This window comes from Eublepharis macularius, chromosome 15 (assembly GCF_028583425.1).
Source record: "Eublepharis macularius isolate TG4126 chromosome 15, MPM_Emac_v1.0, whole genome shotgun sequence".
Classification (NCBI taxonomy): Eukaryota; Metazoa; Chordata; class Lepidosauria; order Squamata; family Eublepharidae; genus Eublepharis; species Eublepharis macularius.
Genome location: NC_072804.1, coordinates 46,321,830 through 46,340,839, shown reverse-complemented (window position 1 = coordinate 46,340,839; position 19,010 = coordinate 46,321,830). Strand labels below are relative to the sequence as shown.

At 45.7% G+C, this 19,010-nt stretch overlaps 1 protein-coding gene across 1 annotated transcript; it reads left to right on the top strand.

Moving 5' to 3' along the window:
- The first annotated feature begins 1,700 nt into the window (after nucleotides 1–1,700).
- LOC129342940 (amiloride-sensitive sodium channel subunit alpha-like) lies at nucleotides 1,701–17,543 on the top strand. Its single transcript, XM_054998897.1, has 12 exons — nucleotides 1,701–2,044; nucleotides 3,403–3,634; nucleotides 4,424–4,611; nucleotides 5,801–5,895; nucleotides 6,484–6,647; nucleotides 9,431–9,529; nucleotides 11,029–11,146; nucleotides 11,408–11,486; nucleotides 11,663–11,720; nucleotides 12,966–13,018; nucleotides 14,368–14,443; nucleotides 16,992–17,543. The coding sequence occupies exons 1-12, from the start codon at nucleotides 1,701–1,703 to the stop codon at nucleotides 17,541–17,543; spliced, it is 2,058 nt and encodes a 685-aa protein (XP_054854872.1).
- Nucleotides 17,544–19,010: the final 1,467 nt, after the last annotated feature.

Sequence of the window (19,010 nt, the reverse complement as noted above, 5' to 3'; positions counted from 1 at the left end):
TTCAATTCTTTCAGTGTTACTTGGATAAATCTCACTGCCCACTGCAGGCTCCACTCGGCCCCTTGTGCTGTTTTGGAGGGTCTGCTGACTACCAGCCATAAAATTGGGGAGGGAAGGGCAAGTGGTGGAAAGCTATGCCTCCCTTTCAAGAAAATTTCAGTCTCTAGAAGTACCTGGTTGAATACAGGTTATTACCATAAAAAAAGGAAAAAAACCTGTCTTATTTATATCTCCTTTCCTGCACTGATGAGCTTCCACAGAAAGGGAACAGAAATATTATTCTCCCTTTCCCATGAAACCAAATAGCAGAGGGTCAGAATGGACAAAAGCACTCTGTGCAACGCATAACTAACTTGTGGAACTCACCACGACAAAATGCGAGAATAGCATTTTGCCGGACAAAAATTAGAGAACAGTCGCTAGCTTAGCTGGCTTTAACAGAGGATTTGAGAGTGAGCAGATCTAGCAACAGAGGTGAGGCATGACTGGCTAAACGGAACCTCGAAGTTCAGAGGCAGGATACCTGGTTCTCCCTTACTGTGTTAGAGGTCTTCCCAAGTCAAAAGTTGTCCTTAGGCTGCAGAGGTAAAGATTCACGGGGCAGAAACAGAAGTGGTGCTTGGAGACTCGGGTTAAGGCCATGGTGTGTGTGTGTGGGGGAGTAACCTTCCCCAGTGCAGTTTCATAGAGTAGAACAATTCCACTTCCCACCCCTAAACTGTTATTCCTGGTAGAGGAATAGAGTGGTTGCCTGTTTTCTTTCTGGCAGGACTAATAGCTCTACATGGGTGAGAATGGTTAAAACCCTATTTGGGTCCCTGCCCAATGATTTCTGTCCAAATCAGGGCCCCCCACAGCAACTGTTGCCTTTTTAGAATATCAGGAAGATCTATCCATGGATCTCACAAGATCATGTCTATTTTGATTTTTCCTTGTCAACAAATCCTATCGAGAACGACAGACCTTTATTCCAAGTCAGGATATGGTTTTTGGACTTGGAAAGACACTCTGTACAGCCTGACCCTAGGACCCTTAGAAACAAGTCCTTCAGATCTAATAGGATTTGGGGGCTTAACTGCATAGAACAACAGGCTGATTCACGAATGAATTTCCTACCCTTTTTAAAACTTCAAGCGAGTAGCTGCAGAAGCTGCTATCCAGCATTGGGATTGGGTTTATGCTGTGGGGCAGGTAGAAGATTGACTCTTCCCCTAACCCACGTTCAGAATTTCAATCTCTCCCCCACCCTAAGGCTGTTTGAACAGCAGCAGGGAAACACACAAGCACTTATAAGCATACTCCTGAACCTGTACAGAGTGCTGTTTGTTTCTGAGTAATAACAACCCAGCTCTGGTTGACATGCCCATAAGGCCAGCTTTTTAAGGACTGAGAATCTATCTTCCATGTTCTTGTGTTCAGAAACTGGCCAACGGAGTGGAGGATAGGGGATGGGTGGAGAGAAGACAAGGCCTTCTCATCCTTTGGCAAATGTATCTGGTCTCTCAGTTGTGCTCATTTGGAGCTTCGTGTCTGCAGGCTGCTGGAGAGAAGCAATGGCAAAATGAACCAGTGATGCCCAGCCAAGAGCCCACAGGAATATGCCTTATTGGGGGTCGAAGTGACAACAGTTTGTTGGTAGGAGATAAATCTGGCCGGAATACATGATGCCAAAAATCCCTGGTACGCAGAGGTGGCAGGCAATGCCTGATCAGATGGAGAATGATGACCTGAATCAAGAAGTATCCACAAAAGTTCAACCTCCAGAGGACTTCCTTGAGTTCCCGGCCTCCTATCAGGAGCTCTTTGAGTTCTTCTGCAGTCACAGCACCGTTCATGGCGTGATCCGCTTGGTCCATCCTGCTGGGAACAAGATGAAGACGACTTTCTGGACTGTGCTCTTCTTGCTGACAGTCGCCCTTCTGTACTGGCAGTTTGGGGAGACCTTTGAACACTACTATAGCTATCCTGTAAACTTGAAGATCAGTCTCCATTCAGACAGACTGATGTTCCCAGCTGTCACGTTGTGCACTCTAAGGCCCCAAAGGTGAGAGGCAGCTTTCAGTCTACGGTTGATTCTCCTTTGTCCTTGAGCACAAAAATATATGCAAGGGCATGGCATCAACAGAGATACTTTTGGTTGTTTCTCATAATACTAGAGAGAGTCATCCAAGGATGCTGATTGGCGATGTAACGTTTCTTAATGCAATGTATCATTTTACTCATTTTAAAGTTTCTGATTTTTAAGTTTTAAGCTGTCTGATTGAAACCGTTGCTGTTTTTAATTATTCTTACATTTTTGCTCTTTTTGTAGTTTTTTTTTTTTTAAAAAAAGGTTTTCTTCTTGCTTCTTCTGCAAGAAGCAAACGAAAGGAATCTCAGAACACCTTTGGGACTAAAAAACTTACAGTGCAATCCTAAAAAGAATTGCTCCAGTCCAAGCCCATTGAAATCACTGGTTTTAGGGTTGCACTGTTACTGTGGTAGAAGTTTGCATGGACTAGAGCCCACTTCATCAGAGGCAAGAAGCATATCCTCTACAAGTGTATATACACATGCATGTATGCGTGCATAGATGCATACTTTCTGGGGGATATAATTATAAACAGTGGGGCCGAAAGGCCATGAATTATAAGTGCAATCTGCGACATTTTCTCTAAATTGAGAGCCAGTGGTATAGTGATTACAGCATTGGACCCAAGGGAGACCCAAGTTTGAATTCCTGCTGTGCCATAGTAACTGGTTGGGTGACCTTGGGCCAGTTATATATTCTGAGCTTAACCTACCTCACAGGGTTACTGTAATTATAAAATGGTGGAGAGGAGAATGACGTAAGCTGCTTTGGTTCCCCATTGCAGAAAAAGTACCTGCCTACATTCCTACTAATCCAACCTACCTGTAAATAAACCTCCTGTTTCCTTTTTAAAACTCCATAAGCCTCGTGTACCAGTTTAATTTCGAAGGGAAACACAACCCTTATCTTCCCTCTATGTAAACTTGGCTGGGTAATTGCACAACCTATACGTTCATTAAGGGGTGGGACAATAAAGGAAGTTGAAGTTACAAATACAACCATGCTACTAAAGGCTTCCAGCCGAGTAAACAGCTTCATATGCTTTGGGAGAAAATTTTTACTTCAGAGTAGGGGAAGGTCAGCCCAAGCTTGATTGAACCAAGGGTCTGCGACATATAACTGGCATTTACATTACATAAATGATGTAAATAAAATAAAAGCAACTTCAGTGGTAGAGTATGTTTACTTTTTGGCTCTGAAGAAATCATATTGAAGGTGCAGATATTATAAACTTCACTGTTAGGATGAACAGCTGCTGTTTTGGGATGAAGGTGCAAACACATCTTGAAACAGAGGAAGGGGGCCCAATCAGTCCTGTCTCCCATTTGCAGGTACAGCGCTATCCGGGAGGAGCTTGATGAACTGGACCGTCTCACCCATCAGGTGTTGGTAGACCTGTACGGCTTCAAGAAGCCCCAGGAGCCAAACTTGCCAGACTCCCGATCTCCTCACCTCCTCCACTTGGTTCGAGATATTCAGCGCCACCCATTGCAACATTTAGAGCCCGAGGATCCAACTGGCCTTGGGAGGAGTGGCCATGAAGGGCGAGTGGGTTTCATTCTGGTGCGTAGGGACACCCTGCCTTCAGGTTCCAGAGTTATTCTAACATGCAGCTGGGTCGCAGTGAGAAGGTGGGCTGAGGTGTTCTCGTTCCCTGTTACCTTTTGAAGTGCCAAAATGGCCGCCCCTGGTAGTTGTTTTGGCCCTTGAAAAGGCGGCAGTATGGTGGGGTGTATGAGAGACCCTCATCACACAGTGCTGTGCCCTCGTGGCATTTAAAATTGGAAGCAGTGTCCATGGATTGGCCCTGTGGACATGTCATGTCTACTTTGGACCTCAGTGCCGAGCAGCAGTCTCCTTTGTCATTAAGTAGAGTGGGCTAGTTCCATACCTTTTCATCTTCAGGTGAGGTGTCCACGGGCTCAAGTATAGTAGATCATGTGCCCGATCTTGAGAGTCTGAAGGCTACCTTCAGCCTTCTCTAGACCTAGACCCAGGGCTTTTTTTCAGCTGGAACGCGGTGGAATGGAACGGAGTTCCAGAACCTCTTGAAAATGGTCACATGGCTGGTGGCCCCGCCCCCTGATCTCCAGACAGAGGGGAGTTCAGATTGCCCTCCGCGCCGCCAAGCAGTGCGGAGGGCAATCTCAACTCCCCTCTGTGTGGAGATCAGGGGGCGGGGCCACCAGCCATGTGACCATTTTCTCTGAGGGCAACCCACTGAGTTCCACCACCTCTTTTTCCCAGAAAAAAAGCCCTGCCTGGACCCAATACATGAATTAACTGGGTAACTTTCTATTCATACTTGTCTGTTCCCTTGATGGCTCCATATGCTCCCTGTCTCCCTTACAGTGTAATAGAACCAATGGAGACTGCTTCTACCAAACCTTCTCTTCCGGCATTGATGCTGTCCAGGAGTGGTACAGCTTCCATTACATCAATCTCCTGGCACGGTTGCCCAGGGAGCAAATCTTGAATGAAGACGACGCTGCAAACTTTATCTTTTCCTGCCGTTTCAACAAGGAACCCTGTGACAAGGAGTAAGCAAGCCCCACCTCAAAGGCAGTGTCTCCCAGCCTAGGGAAAGGATGTGACTTGGCGGCAGAATGCCCCTGGCATCGATCCCTGGCATGGCAAATGAAGATGGTCAGGTCGTAGGTGGTGCAAAAGACCTCTGCTTTAGACACTGGAGAGCTGCTGCCTGTAAGAGAAGATAATATGAATGTGGACAGATTAAGGGTCTGACACAGGATAAGGCAGCTTCTTGTTAAGGGGAGGCGCTGTGGCTCAGCGGTACAGAATCTGCTTTGCATGCAGAAGGTCCCCGGTTCAATCCCCAGCATCTCCACTTAAAAGAATCAGATAGTAAATGATGGAAAGACATGCTTTGGAATGCTGCTGCCAGTCAGAGCAGGCAGTGGTGGACCCTGTTAGACCAATTGATACAGTAGAAGGCAGCTTCATGTGTGTACATATGCTTAAGGAAATAAGCTGTAATTTGCGAGCTCAAAGTAAAGTTCAAATCCAATTTTAGCCACTATCTCACCAGCCTTAAGCAAGCCACGGTTTCTTAATCCTTCCTCTCTCCTGCAATATAGGAGTGTGTGATAACATAGGCCTACCTTATAGGGTTGTTGTAAAGACTACTGTTATGATGTTTGCAAAGCACATTGAATGCTGAATACCCCACTACACAAATTCTGGCATTGCTTTTAAAGTCACTTTTGGATATTGGCCACAGGAGGGCCGTTACTCTCTGAACGACATCCAGAAGGAATCCTCAAAAGAGGTTGCTCCTCTTCTCCTGCCCCCCACCATACATGTTTGCTACATATGTTTGCTACACCATATATGTTTGCTACACTCTGGTTTCCAGGACTATTTGATCTTGAAGACACTGTGGTAGTTACCTGTGTATTTTGGTAGCAAATAGCCCTCTAGAAGCCCCTCCTTGGGGCTATGTTCCAAACTGCAAGGCTCTGAATCAGACCATTTTGATTTAAGGTTGCACAAAACTTGTAAAAGCAGAGAGCTAATCAAACTCACCGGACTGTTGAGAAATCGGACATCTTTGTAGTGTTGGAGATCTAAAGGTTCCATTTCCTGTGAGATGCTGAAGGAACAACCACTAAACTCCTCCTCAAAGCTTGTGTCCTGGGATAACATAGACGTTTTTATCCTACCTTGCTGCCTGCCTCTGATATGAAGCTTTACATCTCTTTTCCCTAGCAATTTCACCCATTTCCACCATCCCTCTTATGGGAATTGCTACACACTCAATGACAAGACCGGATGGACATCTTCTGTGCCAGGTATCCAGCATGGTGAGTGTCCTTGAGCGATATCCAGGTCTCTCTCTGTACTTTATTCCAGGAGACAAGCACTCCAATTCTTTCAATTGTTTTAGTACATATTCCCACCACTTATGTCAGACACTGTCTAGCGGGTCATTTGTTCTAGCTCTTTTGGGCCAACGTGATGTAGTGAATGGCGTGCTTGTCATGGAATTGGGTAACCCAGGTTCCAATCCCCACACAACTACGAAGCTCCCTATGTTACTTGTTCTTGCTTGGCCCACATCACAAGCTTGTAGCAAGAATGAAATGGGGTTTTCCCTCCACGTCCCAGTATACACCTGTGAACTTCATGCAGGGTAAAGGTGGGATGCAACAGCGAAAAACAAAACTTGATTCCTTTTTGGCTCATCCTTTTATTTCTAGTCTTGATGTCTTCCATTTGGATATCCTCAACCTTGCCCTCCTTCAGCCACCCCTTTCTGCTAGCTATAATCCCAAATAAGCTCTATAAGACCCCATCCAAGGGTTACCTTCTGTGAGTTTTACTGAAGTCCTCATCACGTTTCTTACTTCTGCTCTCTCACGGTTGCACTTGCCTCTCTGTCCCACTCACAGGCCTTTCTCTCTTGCTGCACATCAAGCAAAATAACTTGATACCACTGCTCTCGACAAGAGTTGGTGCTCGGGTGATGGTACATGACCAGAACGAACCTGCCTTCATGGGGGAAGGAGGCTTCGATGTGCGTCCTAACATGCAAACGTCCATCACCATGGAAAAGGTTGGTTTCTTGGCAGGGCTCCTGAGAGTGTTTGCGTGTTGGATTACACCATTGTGCTTAGATGGGAAGTGAGAGAGCTAGTGTGATGCTGTGCTTGGACAAAGGTCTGGACACCTAGATCTGAGTCCCTGCTGAGTCATGACTAGAGATGGGCATGATCCGCATAAGATTGAAAAAAACCCATGATAATGGCGATTGCGCGATCGGGACCTGGCGGATCATGCTTGGGCACAGCCAATGATCCAGCAGTCGAGAGGGGGGGCTGGATCGAGGCTTGATCCAGGCGATCGTGCTTGGATCGGGAAGCCAGACTCTCAGGCGCCAGCAATCTATTCCCCTGGCAACGGAGCCAGGGGAATGCCTGAGCTGTGTTTGCCCTCCTTCTGTCGCCCTGAAAACCCAAATGGAAGCCCAGCTTGCCTTGATCAGCAGGGCTTCCTTCCAACCACGGAGCAGCAATGCAGTCACCAGCTGGGAGAAGACACCCAAGGGAGGGAGGGGGAAGGGGGTGTTCTGTAGCCTTGGGCACTCCAATCTCATCCATGCAAACCCTGATAGGCAGCTCTGATGGCCAAACACAGACAGCCAAACACAAACACAGATGCTGCCGGCATCAGCCACCATTCCTGTATCGCTGGGAACAGCGGGGCGCCCCTCCGCTTTTGCCTCCACGATCCATGATCCACGATCCACGGATCGGAAATGGGAGAGGATCGGTGTGGATCATTAATTCGGGATCATCGCCGGCGCTGATCCACGATCAGCTTGATCGGTATTTTTTTGGGGATCGCACCCACCTCTAGTCATGACACTTACGGCTTGACCTTTGGTGAGTCAGTTGCAGAGGAGCAGCCATGTCTTTTTTTTTACACGCTAAAATGAAATTGCAGTGGCACCTTAAGGGCTAATAACGTTTTTTTCTATATGAGCTTTCATGAGTCAGGGCTCACTTCAGATATGAGAAGAGAAAAACGTTTGGGAAATTCTTTCAGGGAAAATTACTGAAGGAGGAGAAGGAATTAAGGCAGAGAGAGGCTTGGTGTGAATCCAGTCATAAATCTGTCAAATATAATTCTCTGAGTGGGGGAGGAACTGCGACAGAAGTAGTCATTACTTGTAATGGATAATGAGAGAGGGCGGAAGTTCCAAAACAAAAGAGAAGTCCAGTGGCACCTTAAAGACTGAAAACATTTATTCCACTGTGAGCTTTTGTGAGACAGAACTTGCTTTTTCAGGTACAATAGGAGAAAAAACCCCTTTACCTTGGTTTTACATAAAATTACAGGGAAAGGAGGAAAAGGGAAGAATTTGGCAGAGAGCGGCTTAGTATAATAAATCAGGTGAGATTTTCTATGCAGGGACTCTCTTTCAGTACAAATAAATAAAGTAATGAAGTAGGATAAATACAACTGATTGGAAAGAAGCCTTCTGAAGTTTAAGAAAATTAATACCTATTAATACCTATTAATTACCAAGATAGGTAATCAATACCTATTTTGAAGGTTTATTGTGAAAATTACTTGGGGTAAGATTTTACCATATCAAGAATATCATCATCAAGATGGCACAGTTCAGCCATCTTGGTGAGTGACTGTCTAGGAACCCTTTTTATGCCACCTTATGTCACATGAGAAAAGCACGGTGGGGCAGAATATAATAAAAGAGTGAGTGGCAAAGAAGATAACATCTGCATGGCCATCTTTGATTTCCCCCAAGCCAGCAGCTGTAATGTTATTACACTTCCAGGTGTTATAATCATTTGGACACTCAGGAGGCTACGGAATGATGATAATAGGGACAACTCTGTGAGGAGAGTAGGAGGGCAATTGGGCTATTTGGGGAAAATAAAAAGCTTTGCCTAAGATCTGAAAAAAGAAGGGGAGAAATTTCACACAGTGTGCCTAAGGTTGTGTAAGCAGAGTGTATGGGAACAGGGCTGCTGATGACCGGGGGGCTGGGCAATAGAAGCTGTATGTTGTTGGTGCAAAGCACACAGAGTGGCAAAGAGGCTGGTAAGGGAAGAGAATGGGGTTGGGTGGTTCAGGAAGCCACAAAGAGTGGTGTTGATAAGAGTATAAATTTCACCTGTTGGTTGGAAACAAGGAGCTGAATTTGGGGCAGTGTGCCGCTGTGATAGCAGAGAGAACTAGAGGTGGGCGTGAACTGAAACAGAAACCAAAGTTTGTCATGAACCGGGCCGTTTTTTTGTTTGCGAACCAGCGACTCGTTGGAGGGCATTTCTGACGAACCGCAACGACTTTTAGGCCAGTTTGTTTGGTTCGGTCTTTTGGTTCGTCACTGCAGACAGCCTGGCGCCAATCAATCAGTTTCCTAGGCAACGGGGGTAGGGGAGAGGTGGGCTTTCTGCAGACCTTCTGCTGCCCCGGAAGTGACATATTCACGAACCAAATGAACCGGTTCGCAAACTGGGCAATTTCATGCCGGTTCATGGGTAATGAAATGTGACAAACCATGAACCGCCATTTTCCTGGTTCGTGCCCACCTCTAGAGATAACTAAATGCATGGATAAAGAGAGGAAGGGTGGAGTAATTAACATTGGGTCGGGGCTGCTCTGGCCCTTGTCCACATCAGAAAGAATAGAAGCATTAGTGGAGGGAAGCATTAGTGCGTGGCCAAAGGCTTATGGGATGGGGCCATCCTCAGGAGAAGAAGGGAGGGAGAGTGTTAGGGGCTGAGCACAATTCTTGGCTGGTGAGATTTCTGTGGCTTGATTTAGCAGTTCTTTCAGATGCTCACAAGAGCCTTTGCTTTGTATTATTAGAAGGTACTGGAACACCTCGGGGGTAACTACGGCAGCTGCACATGGAACGGGAGTGATGTGCCTGTGAGAAACTTGTACCCATTCAAATACACTAAACAGGTAAAAAAGAAAGTGGCATGGGGCAGGGTGGGGGATAGGGAGGAAAAGTTCAGTTGTCCTTTCCACCATCTTCGGGCTGTGCTTTAAACTTTTTTGATTCAGCATTAAAAAACAACACCAAAGCTTGAAAACTTTCTCGAAAGCTTATGCTACAGTAAAGTTGGTTAGTCTTAAAGGTACTACTGGACTCTTTTCTATTTTTGTTTACAGTAGCAAACTTGAGCAGCTATCCCAAGAGAAAGAACAAATAATAATCTAACAAGACAGTTCAGTATCATTTGTTCAGGCTTTTCTCCCAGAAAAAAATGCGTTATTAAAAAAATGACCATATAATTAGACTAATGACACAGGTATGTTTATCTTAACCAGAATATCTAGTCTTATGCAGAAAAGCCTCCTCAAACCAAGAATTTTCATGGCTCTGTCCTAAAAAAAAATCTGCACCTTTAAAAGAGAGAAGCTATTTATTTCCAGCATCCTCAGGTATGCCCTGCAACCACCAGTCTATTCTGCCTTATTTTGTTATCTGAAGCTACATTGGGCCAGATGGCTCTGTTTTGTTACCATAACACAATTTATTTATTTAAAAATAAACTCAGTGACAATGCCTCTCTCATTGTGACTCGAGGCAGGTGACAGAATTCAGAAAGAGGGAAAAAACGTAATTGTATATGCATAATACCGTATGGCATCCATTAGCATAGCCACCTTGAGTGGCAATGCACAAGGTAGGGGAGCAGTACATCTTAACTGTATATCCTTAGGGTATCCCTAGTCCTCAGTGAGGTGGTAAACCTTTATCTGGGTTTTACTACTTCAGGCTGCAAATGGGGACTCCCGAAGATGGCCGCGAGCTGAAAGCTACATTTATCAGCGCTCCACAAGTCTGTGTTTTAAACTCTATTTGGGATATCAGTGAGTTTTAACCATATTGTTTTAGCTACAAATGCATGCTCACATGACCGGAATGCTTCCATATACAAAATCTTTTCCTACACACCAAAAACTAACAAGGAAAAGCTCCTACCTGTAGTCTGAAGCAGCACAGTCAGAGCTCAGGTTTATCGCTTTGGTAAGAAGCCTGAGTGTAGACTGACCTGGTATGTATTATAATAATAATAACATTAGATTTATATACCTTCCTTCAGGATGACTTAACACTCACTCAGAGCGGTTTACAAAGTATGTCATTATTATCCCCACAACAAAACACCCTGTGAGGTGGGTGGGGCTGAGAGAGCTCCAGAGAACTGTGACTCACCCAAGGTCACCCAGCTGGCTTCAAGTGGAGGAGTGAGGAATCAAACCTGGCTCTCCAGATTAGAGTCCCACGCTCTTAACCACTACATCAGACTGGCTCTCTTATGCAGTAGCTGCAGGTTCGGCAAGACAAGAATGGTTATTTGAGTTGAATTGAGCTAGATCCTGCTTCCTAAAAGGGTGGGGGTTGATGGTGTGGGAAGAGAACTTGACCTTTCCCGCCTTGACTTTCCTTCTAGGGGTGTGTGCACTCTTGCTTCCAGACCACCATGGTGGAACGTTGCGGCTGTGCCCATTACTTCTATCCTCTTCCCTCTGGAGCGGAGTACTGTGACTATGCTAAGCACGTGGCTTGGGGTAAGAGCAGAGGGACGTGGGCTGGTGGTGGGTGGGATTCATTCACTTTTGCTGTTCTTGTTGCACACTTTACTCCAGAGAATCCAAGGCTTTTTCCTCACGATAACCTTTTCATTGCATACTACACACCAGAGAATCCACGGCTCCTTTCCCTGTAAGAATCCACCTGCCTGCTTCAAATAAAGGCTTCATCCTAGAGTCCAACTCCAAGGTTTCTCCTTGTGGTAGCTAACATTCTGAGCTGCTGAGTCTCTTTTTCAGGTCACTGTTACTACAGACTGCAGGCCGAGTTCAAATCAAACAAGCTGGAGTGTTTCAACAAATGCCCCAAACCTTGTAGGTAAGTTTCAGGGTGGGTTGGTGGGGGGATAAGTGAAGGGCTTTTTTTTTGGTCTTGGGTGAGTTGTAGTGGCCTTTGATCTGCAACAGGAAGAATGTATTAATGGGCAAGGCTACGCTGAACCAGCAATTTTACTTTTTCAAGGGATATTTGGCTGATTATGCCTCTCTTCTCAGGGTGACTCAATATTTGCTGTCGGCAGCTTACTCCCAGTGGATGTCCACTTTATCCAAGGTACAGAGTTGTTTCCTTGTTCTGTCTCTGGGAAGGCTTTTGCTTTGGATTGAAGGGACTGCAACAGAAGAAAGGAAGGAAGATTGTGCTGGAATGGGAGGGTCACACTACGTGTGCCATCAGGGCTTCTGATCACAGACCCCCTATGTACAATTAAGCTACAAAAAGCACCTGTGGAGACCCTGCTATGGATTGGGATTGCAGAGCAGGATAAAGGGAGAATTAATTCTTCCTCTGGTACCATTTGCCCAATTGAAAATATTCCCTGAGTTGTGTTTAGTTCCAGTAGGACAGAAGGAAAGCAGGTGCAATGGGGGTACCAGTCGCTCAACATCCAGCTTAAGGCAGGCAGTCCTTAAGTTAGCATCCCTTTTTCCATGACTGTCTTCTAGATTTATAATAGATCTCCTTGTGGCTACTTTTTGTAGCTAAAATATACCCTGCAGGGGGAATCTGAATCATGGATCCCTAAGATCTGGTGTAATTTTGCCTTTAGAAACAACATTGATAAACTTGGTTATAACAGAACATGGGTTCTAAGAATTTGTGGCACAGAGGCATTGACGCAGATGTTATGCGTTTTGGTTGTGTATCAGGCTTATCGGGAACACTCATGAATCCAAGCCAGAGGCTGAGATGGAATGTTGACCAACATTCCGTTGCATCTGTAGAGCCATCAAGGAAACCAGCACAGAAATGTGTGCCTATGTATGAATAAAGTTTTTGGATCTGATGGTGTGTATCTTAAAGTTGATGAATAAACAAGAGTCTGGCAGCACCTTTAAAGATTAACACAGTGGTATTCCAGCGTAAGCTGTTGTGGACTAGAGCCCTCTTTGTCAGCGCCTGCAAGGAGCACATCCACCCTGTGAACACATTTTACAAAGGAGGTGTGGGAAAAAATGAGTAAACAACCTAGGGTCAAAGGGCCACAAAATGAAGGCAGGACCAAGTGAAATGTAATTTTGCAAAATTCATCATGGTGGATGAGTGACATTACTGTATGACAGCATTTGTTACATACATGGATGTAGTCTTCATCTGATAGGGACAATTGTATTTTAGATTGTATTTTACAGCTTGTGTGCAGTGGACTTGTATCAAATGAGGGGTGATTTATAGGTTGGTTTGTTTAACCTGTATCAGGATATGGTGCTAGTCTATGGCAGGCAGCTTTTGGTTTTATCCAGGTGACTGCATGGGAAATTAGGGAAAGAGAGATAAACACTTTGCTTCCTTTTTCAGGAGTGGGTATCTTATGTCCTGGCCCAGACAAAGGAATACAATGCAACTCAAAGGTAGGTAGATCAAGATGGGTAGCCGTGTTAGTCTGTCTGTAGCAGTAAAAAAGAGCAAGAGTCCAGTAGCACCTATAAGACTTAACAAAATTTATGGTAGGGTACCCTACCCTTTTCAAAGGTAGGTGTGTTCCATTCTACGCAAGCCCAGTAAAGAACAAACTCCAGTGTGGATTGGATACCCTAGACGGGCATACAGACCATCCTACTTTAGTGGGTTAGTGAGGCCCCAGGAACTTGTGGGTCATGAGTCCTTCCAAAGGCACCACTGACTTTTTGGGATGGACGTGCTGCCTAGTGCCCATGTGTAGAGAACATCTACTGCCTCTCTTTCCATGCAAGCTGAGCAAAACATCTGGATGGTGCCAAGAGATCACAGCCGTAGAGAGCATTCTTCCATAGCTCCAATCTCCTGGCTTGTGCCTCGCTAGATTTCCCTACCTGTTTCCACCTCTTTGCTCTGCTGCCCATTATGGCACTGGCCCTGGCACTGCTGAGTTCATAATTTTGGGGGTTCTTCACTTCCAGTCACATGCTGGCAGCTCTGTGCGCCCCACACGGGTGGGCTCCCCAGATGTGGGAAAGCTGAAGACCACTCCTTCTATGAAAGTTCAAAGGATGGACCCTGTTATGCTGGCTGGGGAAAGGGTTTGAGAGACGTCTGTTGGAAAATGGAAGGCCAATGGACTGCCGTGGTCGGACTGAGATCTGGGAGACCCTAATCTGAAATGCCTGCCTCTGAGCATCTGCACAGTGAAATTCTGAAATTTTGCAGACCCTCGCTGTCCTTCCTGTCTTTGAATGAAAATGGAATACGTTCAGGACAGACTGAAAATTCTGAAAAATGGGGAAAGAAACCATTTGTTGGATTTCAGAGAGAAATGGGATAACTTTCTGCAAACTATGCCAAGCTGAATCATCCAGATTACAGGACTGTGTCCTAAGAAATAGCTCAGAGAGATGCATTGATAGGAAGGGGACTAAATATTACCCTAAAGGGTACTGTCTGCTGATGTAGATGGGCACCTGTTCAGGGAGTCTCCAGGCTATGGAAATTAGTTATGCTTTGTTTCAGAAAGATTTTATCTCTGTGCTCAGCTTCATGCTTGTTTAAATTATTTTTTCTGCTCCCATGCCCTATTGTAGCTCTTTCATTGAATGTCCTAACTGTTGTTTATTATTGTACTTTGCTCAGCAAATGTCCTAGCTGCTGATTATACCATATTTTAACTTGCCCTGTGTAATCCGTCTTGGATCTCAGTGAGAAAGGTGAACTGTGAATAATTAATAATAATAATAATTTCTCTTAACAATATTACTTCATTCATACCTCTTTCTCTCTTGTTCAGGAACAGTATCTCCAAAGTGCACATCTTCTTTGACGAATGGAGGTATAAATCTACCCAAGAGTCTCCTGCCTTTACGGTGCATATCTTCTGCACCTGGTACCTTGAGTCTGCTGTGTGTCTCTGTCTGCTCATCTGTTCACCTACTCAGCTGCCCTACCCCATACTCTAGTATAAATACAAATATCACCATGCTAGGCTGCATTTCAAAATATTTATAATAATCACTGTCTTATAATTATGTTTACATTTACAATAGTACACAATTTCTCAGCAGAAATATTACAAATTTCCACAGACAAGTATAAAGGTAGATCAAGATGCTAGTCTGTCTGTAGCAGTAGAAAAGGACAAGAGTCCAGTAGCACCTATAAGTCTAACAAAATTTGTGATAGAGTATGAGCTTTCGTGAGTCACAGGTCCCTTCTTCAGATACCAAGTATAAAGGTAGTTGGAGTCTCTAACTGATGTCTGGTTTTCTTCTTAGAGACTCCAACTACCTTTATACTTGTCTGTGGAAATTTGTATTATTCTGCTGAGAAATTGTGTACTGTTGTAAATGTAAATTTAAGACAGAGATTAATATAAATATTTTGAAATTCAGCCTAGCACGGTGATATTTGTATTTATCCTAGCTTTAGAACACCGTGGTCCTTTTTATTGATTTATATTCTACTCTATACTCTGGCAGCATTCACTGGACAGGCCCACCATGGCACGCCATCCTAGGGCAGGTTCCGTGGTGGGAGAATACAGAGTGAGATGGAGAATGCACCGTGGCTGAAGAAGTAAAGTTCACTCTCAGTATTACTGCAACTGTCAGATGTCTGTTCACAGACCATTTCCCGTGGTCTGTCTCTTCATTTGGCAGGGCAAGTGATGTGGCGGCTTCTCAACCCACAAGGGGGCGTCTTGCCCCAATGGTTCCTTGTATAGTTCTGGTCTACATATTATACGGACAAGGACCATCTTCTAGGCAGGGATCCTTGCTAGTTGCGCTCACAGAAGAAGAAGACCTTCCTTTTCAGGGCTTTTTTTCAGCAGGAATGCGGGGGAACAGAGTTCTGGCACCTCTTGAAAATGGTCACATGGCTGGTGGCCCCGCCCCCTGATTGCCAGACAGAGGGGAGCTTCGATTGCCCTCTGTGCTGCTCTTGGCGGCGCAGAGGGCAATCTAAACTCCCCTTTGTCTGGAGATCAGGGGGCGGGGCTACCGGCCATGTGACCATTTTCAACTAGGGTGATTTAAACTTTTAAAAAACTCCCCCCTTGTTCCAGCTGACCCAAAGTGACATCATTGTGCGGTCCTAAGTTCCACCACTGAGTTCCATCACCTCTTTTCCCAGAAAAAAAGCCCTGCTCCTTGTTCTTTCTCGCTCCAGTCTCCACACCTGTGTTGCTCTTCCTCTGTATGGGGCCCATAACTCTGGGAATGATCTTTCTGGGAGTTGGAAGGGGCTGCAGGAACAGAGAGAAATGCAGAAAAACTCTTTGTTCTGTGCATGGAGAGGTAGAATGCATGCCAATAGTATTCAGGGGACATAGCCTTTGCATGAGATCTTAACTTTATTTTGATGGCTATCTTACTGAACCTCAAAAGGATACTCTTCCATCCATGCGCCCTCACTGACATACCTAAGCAGGGGCCCTACTAGTGGTAGTAGTAATAATAACAAAAACAATAAAAAAGGTAAAGGTAGTCCCCTGTGCAAGCACCGAGTCATTGTATTGTCGAAGGCTTTCACGGCCGGAGAACGATGGTTGTTGTGGGTTTTCCGGGCTGTATTGGTCTTGGCATTGTAGTTCCTGACGTTTCGCCAGCAGCTGTGGCTGGCATCTTCAGAGGTATAGCACCAAAAGACAGAGATCTCTCAGTGTCACAGTGACACTGAGAGATCTCTGTCTTTTGCTGCTACACCTCTGAAGATGCCAGCCACAGCTGCTGGCGAAATGTCAGGAACTACAATGCCAAGACCACGGCAATACAGCCCGGAAAACCCACAACAACCACCGAGTCATTATTGACCCGTGGGGGGACGTTGCATTTATGACATTTTCTTGGCAGACTTTTTGCTATGGGGTGGTTTGCCATTGCCTTCCCCAGTCATCTACACTTTACCTCCAGGAAACTGGGTACTCATTTTACCGACCTCAGAAGGATGGAAGGCTGAGTCAGCCTTGAGCCAGCTACCTGATCCCAGCTTCCTCCAGGATCGAACTCAGGTTGTGAGCAGAGCTTGGGCTGTACTGCAGCTTACCACTCTGTGCCATGGGGCTCTTAACAACAACAATAACAATGTGCTTATATACTGCCTTTATGGACAGATTAATGCCCCGCTCAAAGCTGGGAACAAAATCAGTGTTCTTATTATCCTCACAATACAGCTGGGGAGCTGGGGCTGGGAGAAGTGGCTTACCCAAAGCCACCTGCTGAACTCATGGCAGTAGTGGGATTTGAACCAGCAGAGTGCTGATTTGCATCCCAACCCCTTAACCACTGTGTTTCAGCTTAGGTTATATGTTTTCTCTAAATAAAAGAAAAAGAGAAGAAGCTTGAGAAATTCTCCCTCTTCTTAGCAACGTTTGGCACGATATACTTTGGCAATCTCTGTCCATCTCTTCTGCAGATAAATATGCTTCTTTCCCAACTGGGAGCGCACTGGGGTCTCTGGTTTGGCTCGTCTATCATTTCCCTAATGGAGGTGCTTGAGTTGATGGTGGACATGGTTGTGGTCACTTGCATTGTGTCCTTTGGTTTCCTCCGCTGGATATCGACCCCCAATGTCTCCGGTGCTGGCACCTCCAGTTCTACCACTCCTGGTGATGCTACCATCCAGCCTGAACCCTATGATGGTGGCAAGGCAGACTGCACAACAGAGGCCTCTTCTCAAGACAACCCAGATGTTGCTGCTGTCTCAGAACTCAAGAATGATGTTGAGGCTGCATTCCAACTTGAGCTCTGCAGCCACGATGGGGTCACCATTCCCTCTGGATCATCTGATCCCCGTTCCTGTAGCTGTGATTCCTACCAGCCCCAACCTGGCAGCTATGGGCATGCTGTATCTCAGCCCAGAAACACTCCTGTATTCCACTCGAGTCTCCCAATTCAATCCATTGTGAAGGAGTTAATGGACATTGGACCTACGGGCAGAGACAGGGATCTCGAGCTCGGGCTGTAACTAGTGGCAGGCCTGTGTTCCTCTGGCAGCTGTGGACCCAGCGAGTTGGCTAGAGCCAGGTCTTTGGCTCTGCAAGGCTATGGGGTTACTCCATGTGGAAACATGCTTCCAAGCTTCATCTGGCTGCTTAGGCCATTTTCACACGTCTTACTAGCCGCACAAAATCATACAAAACTCCCAGAACGACAACGTCTTCCTGGCGCGATATCCCGTCATGACGCCGGTTTGTGGCATAAACGGCACAAACCGGAGTCATGATGGGAAATCGCGCCAGGAAGACGCTATCGTTCTGGGAGTTTTGCACAATTTTGCACATCCAGAAGTTGTCGATGGTTGTAGAACCCAGGACTCCAGAGTCACTCTGTGCTGCAGGCTGTGGGACTGCTCGGATCCTGCAATCTGCTCGCCACTTGTTTCCCGTTCACTTTTCAAATCTGGGGATCAATTAAGCAGCTGGACCTACCCGGACAATGTAGCGGGCAGTCAGGCGTCCATGTGTCTGGTTGCCTGATGGCTCCCCAGAGTCTAACCTGACCTTTCCCACCCCCTCCTCACATTGATTCCTCTGGTCCACTTTCTTCTTCCCCTGTTCCCCCACCCCACCCTTATCAGCCGACGGTGGAATTTCATTTTGTCCTTTCTTTATTTCCATTCCCTTGAAGTGGAGTCAGATATCCATGTCCTGTCGCTACTCCCATTTTAGTTGCCAGATATCTCACTTTCATCTTGACTCACCCCCTCCCCCGTTATTTTTCTTGCCCCCCTGAATTCCATAGCTTTGAATTCCCTTAAAACTCGGTGACTTTTTTTATATCTACTTTTAATTCTAGACGATGTATTCTTGTAGTGTTTGGAGTTTCTTGGCAGATCCATTTTGGAATGTTTCGATATGGTAGGGTGCAAGGTCCAATACTGCAGTACCATAAATAGAGTGGAAAGGATTTGAGGGAAAAGCGGACCCCCTTCCTACTCTTGGAATCTGCTCAAAAGAAAAAGTTCCATGCCCTAAATGTAGATGTTGGATTCTCTGCTCTGTCGGCGGCTCCCTGAGATAGGATCCAGGCTTCATCTAGAAGCTGCTCACAATTTTCAGACAGTACAAGGTAGTTTTGCACCTTCATCTGTTGTTTACAATGTCCAGCACAAGAACCTGTGAACTAAATAGGCTGATTGTTGGTTGTTGCCTAGTCCTTTGCTCTGCGCATCACTCCACATGTTCCCACCCAGTTGTACATACTTTCTCTCTTCTTCACACTTGCCACCCCCCCAAGTTTTCCCCTTGTAAAAGCTTTCACTTCTTGCACATGAACACGTACATGAACCTCACTGCTATCTTGCGTTCTCATTCTCTGTGACACAAAATCCATCCTGAATAAAACTTCCCACCTTCCACTTTGATGCTGCTTCTACACTCCTCCTCTTCCCAAAAGTTGGGTACAATTTACCAACAATGATGCAATTAGGGGC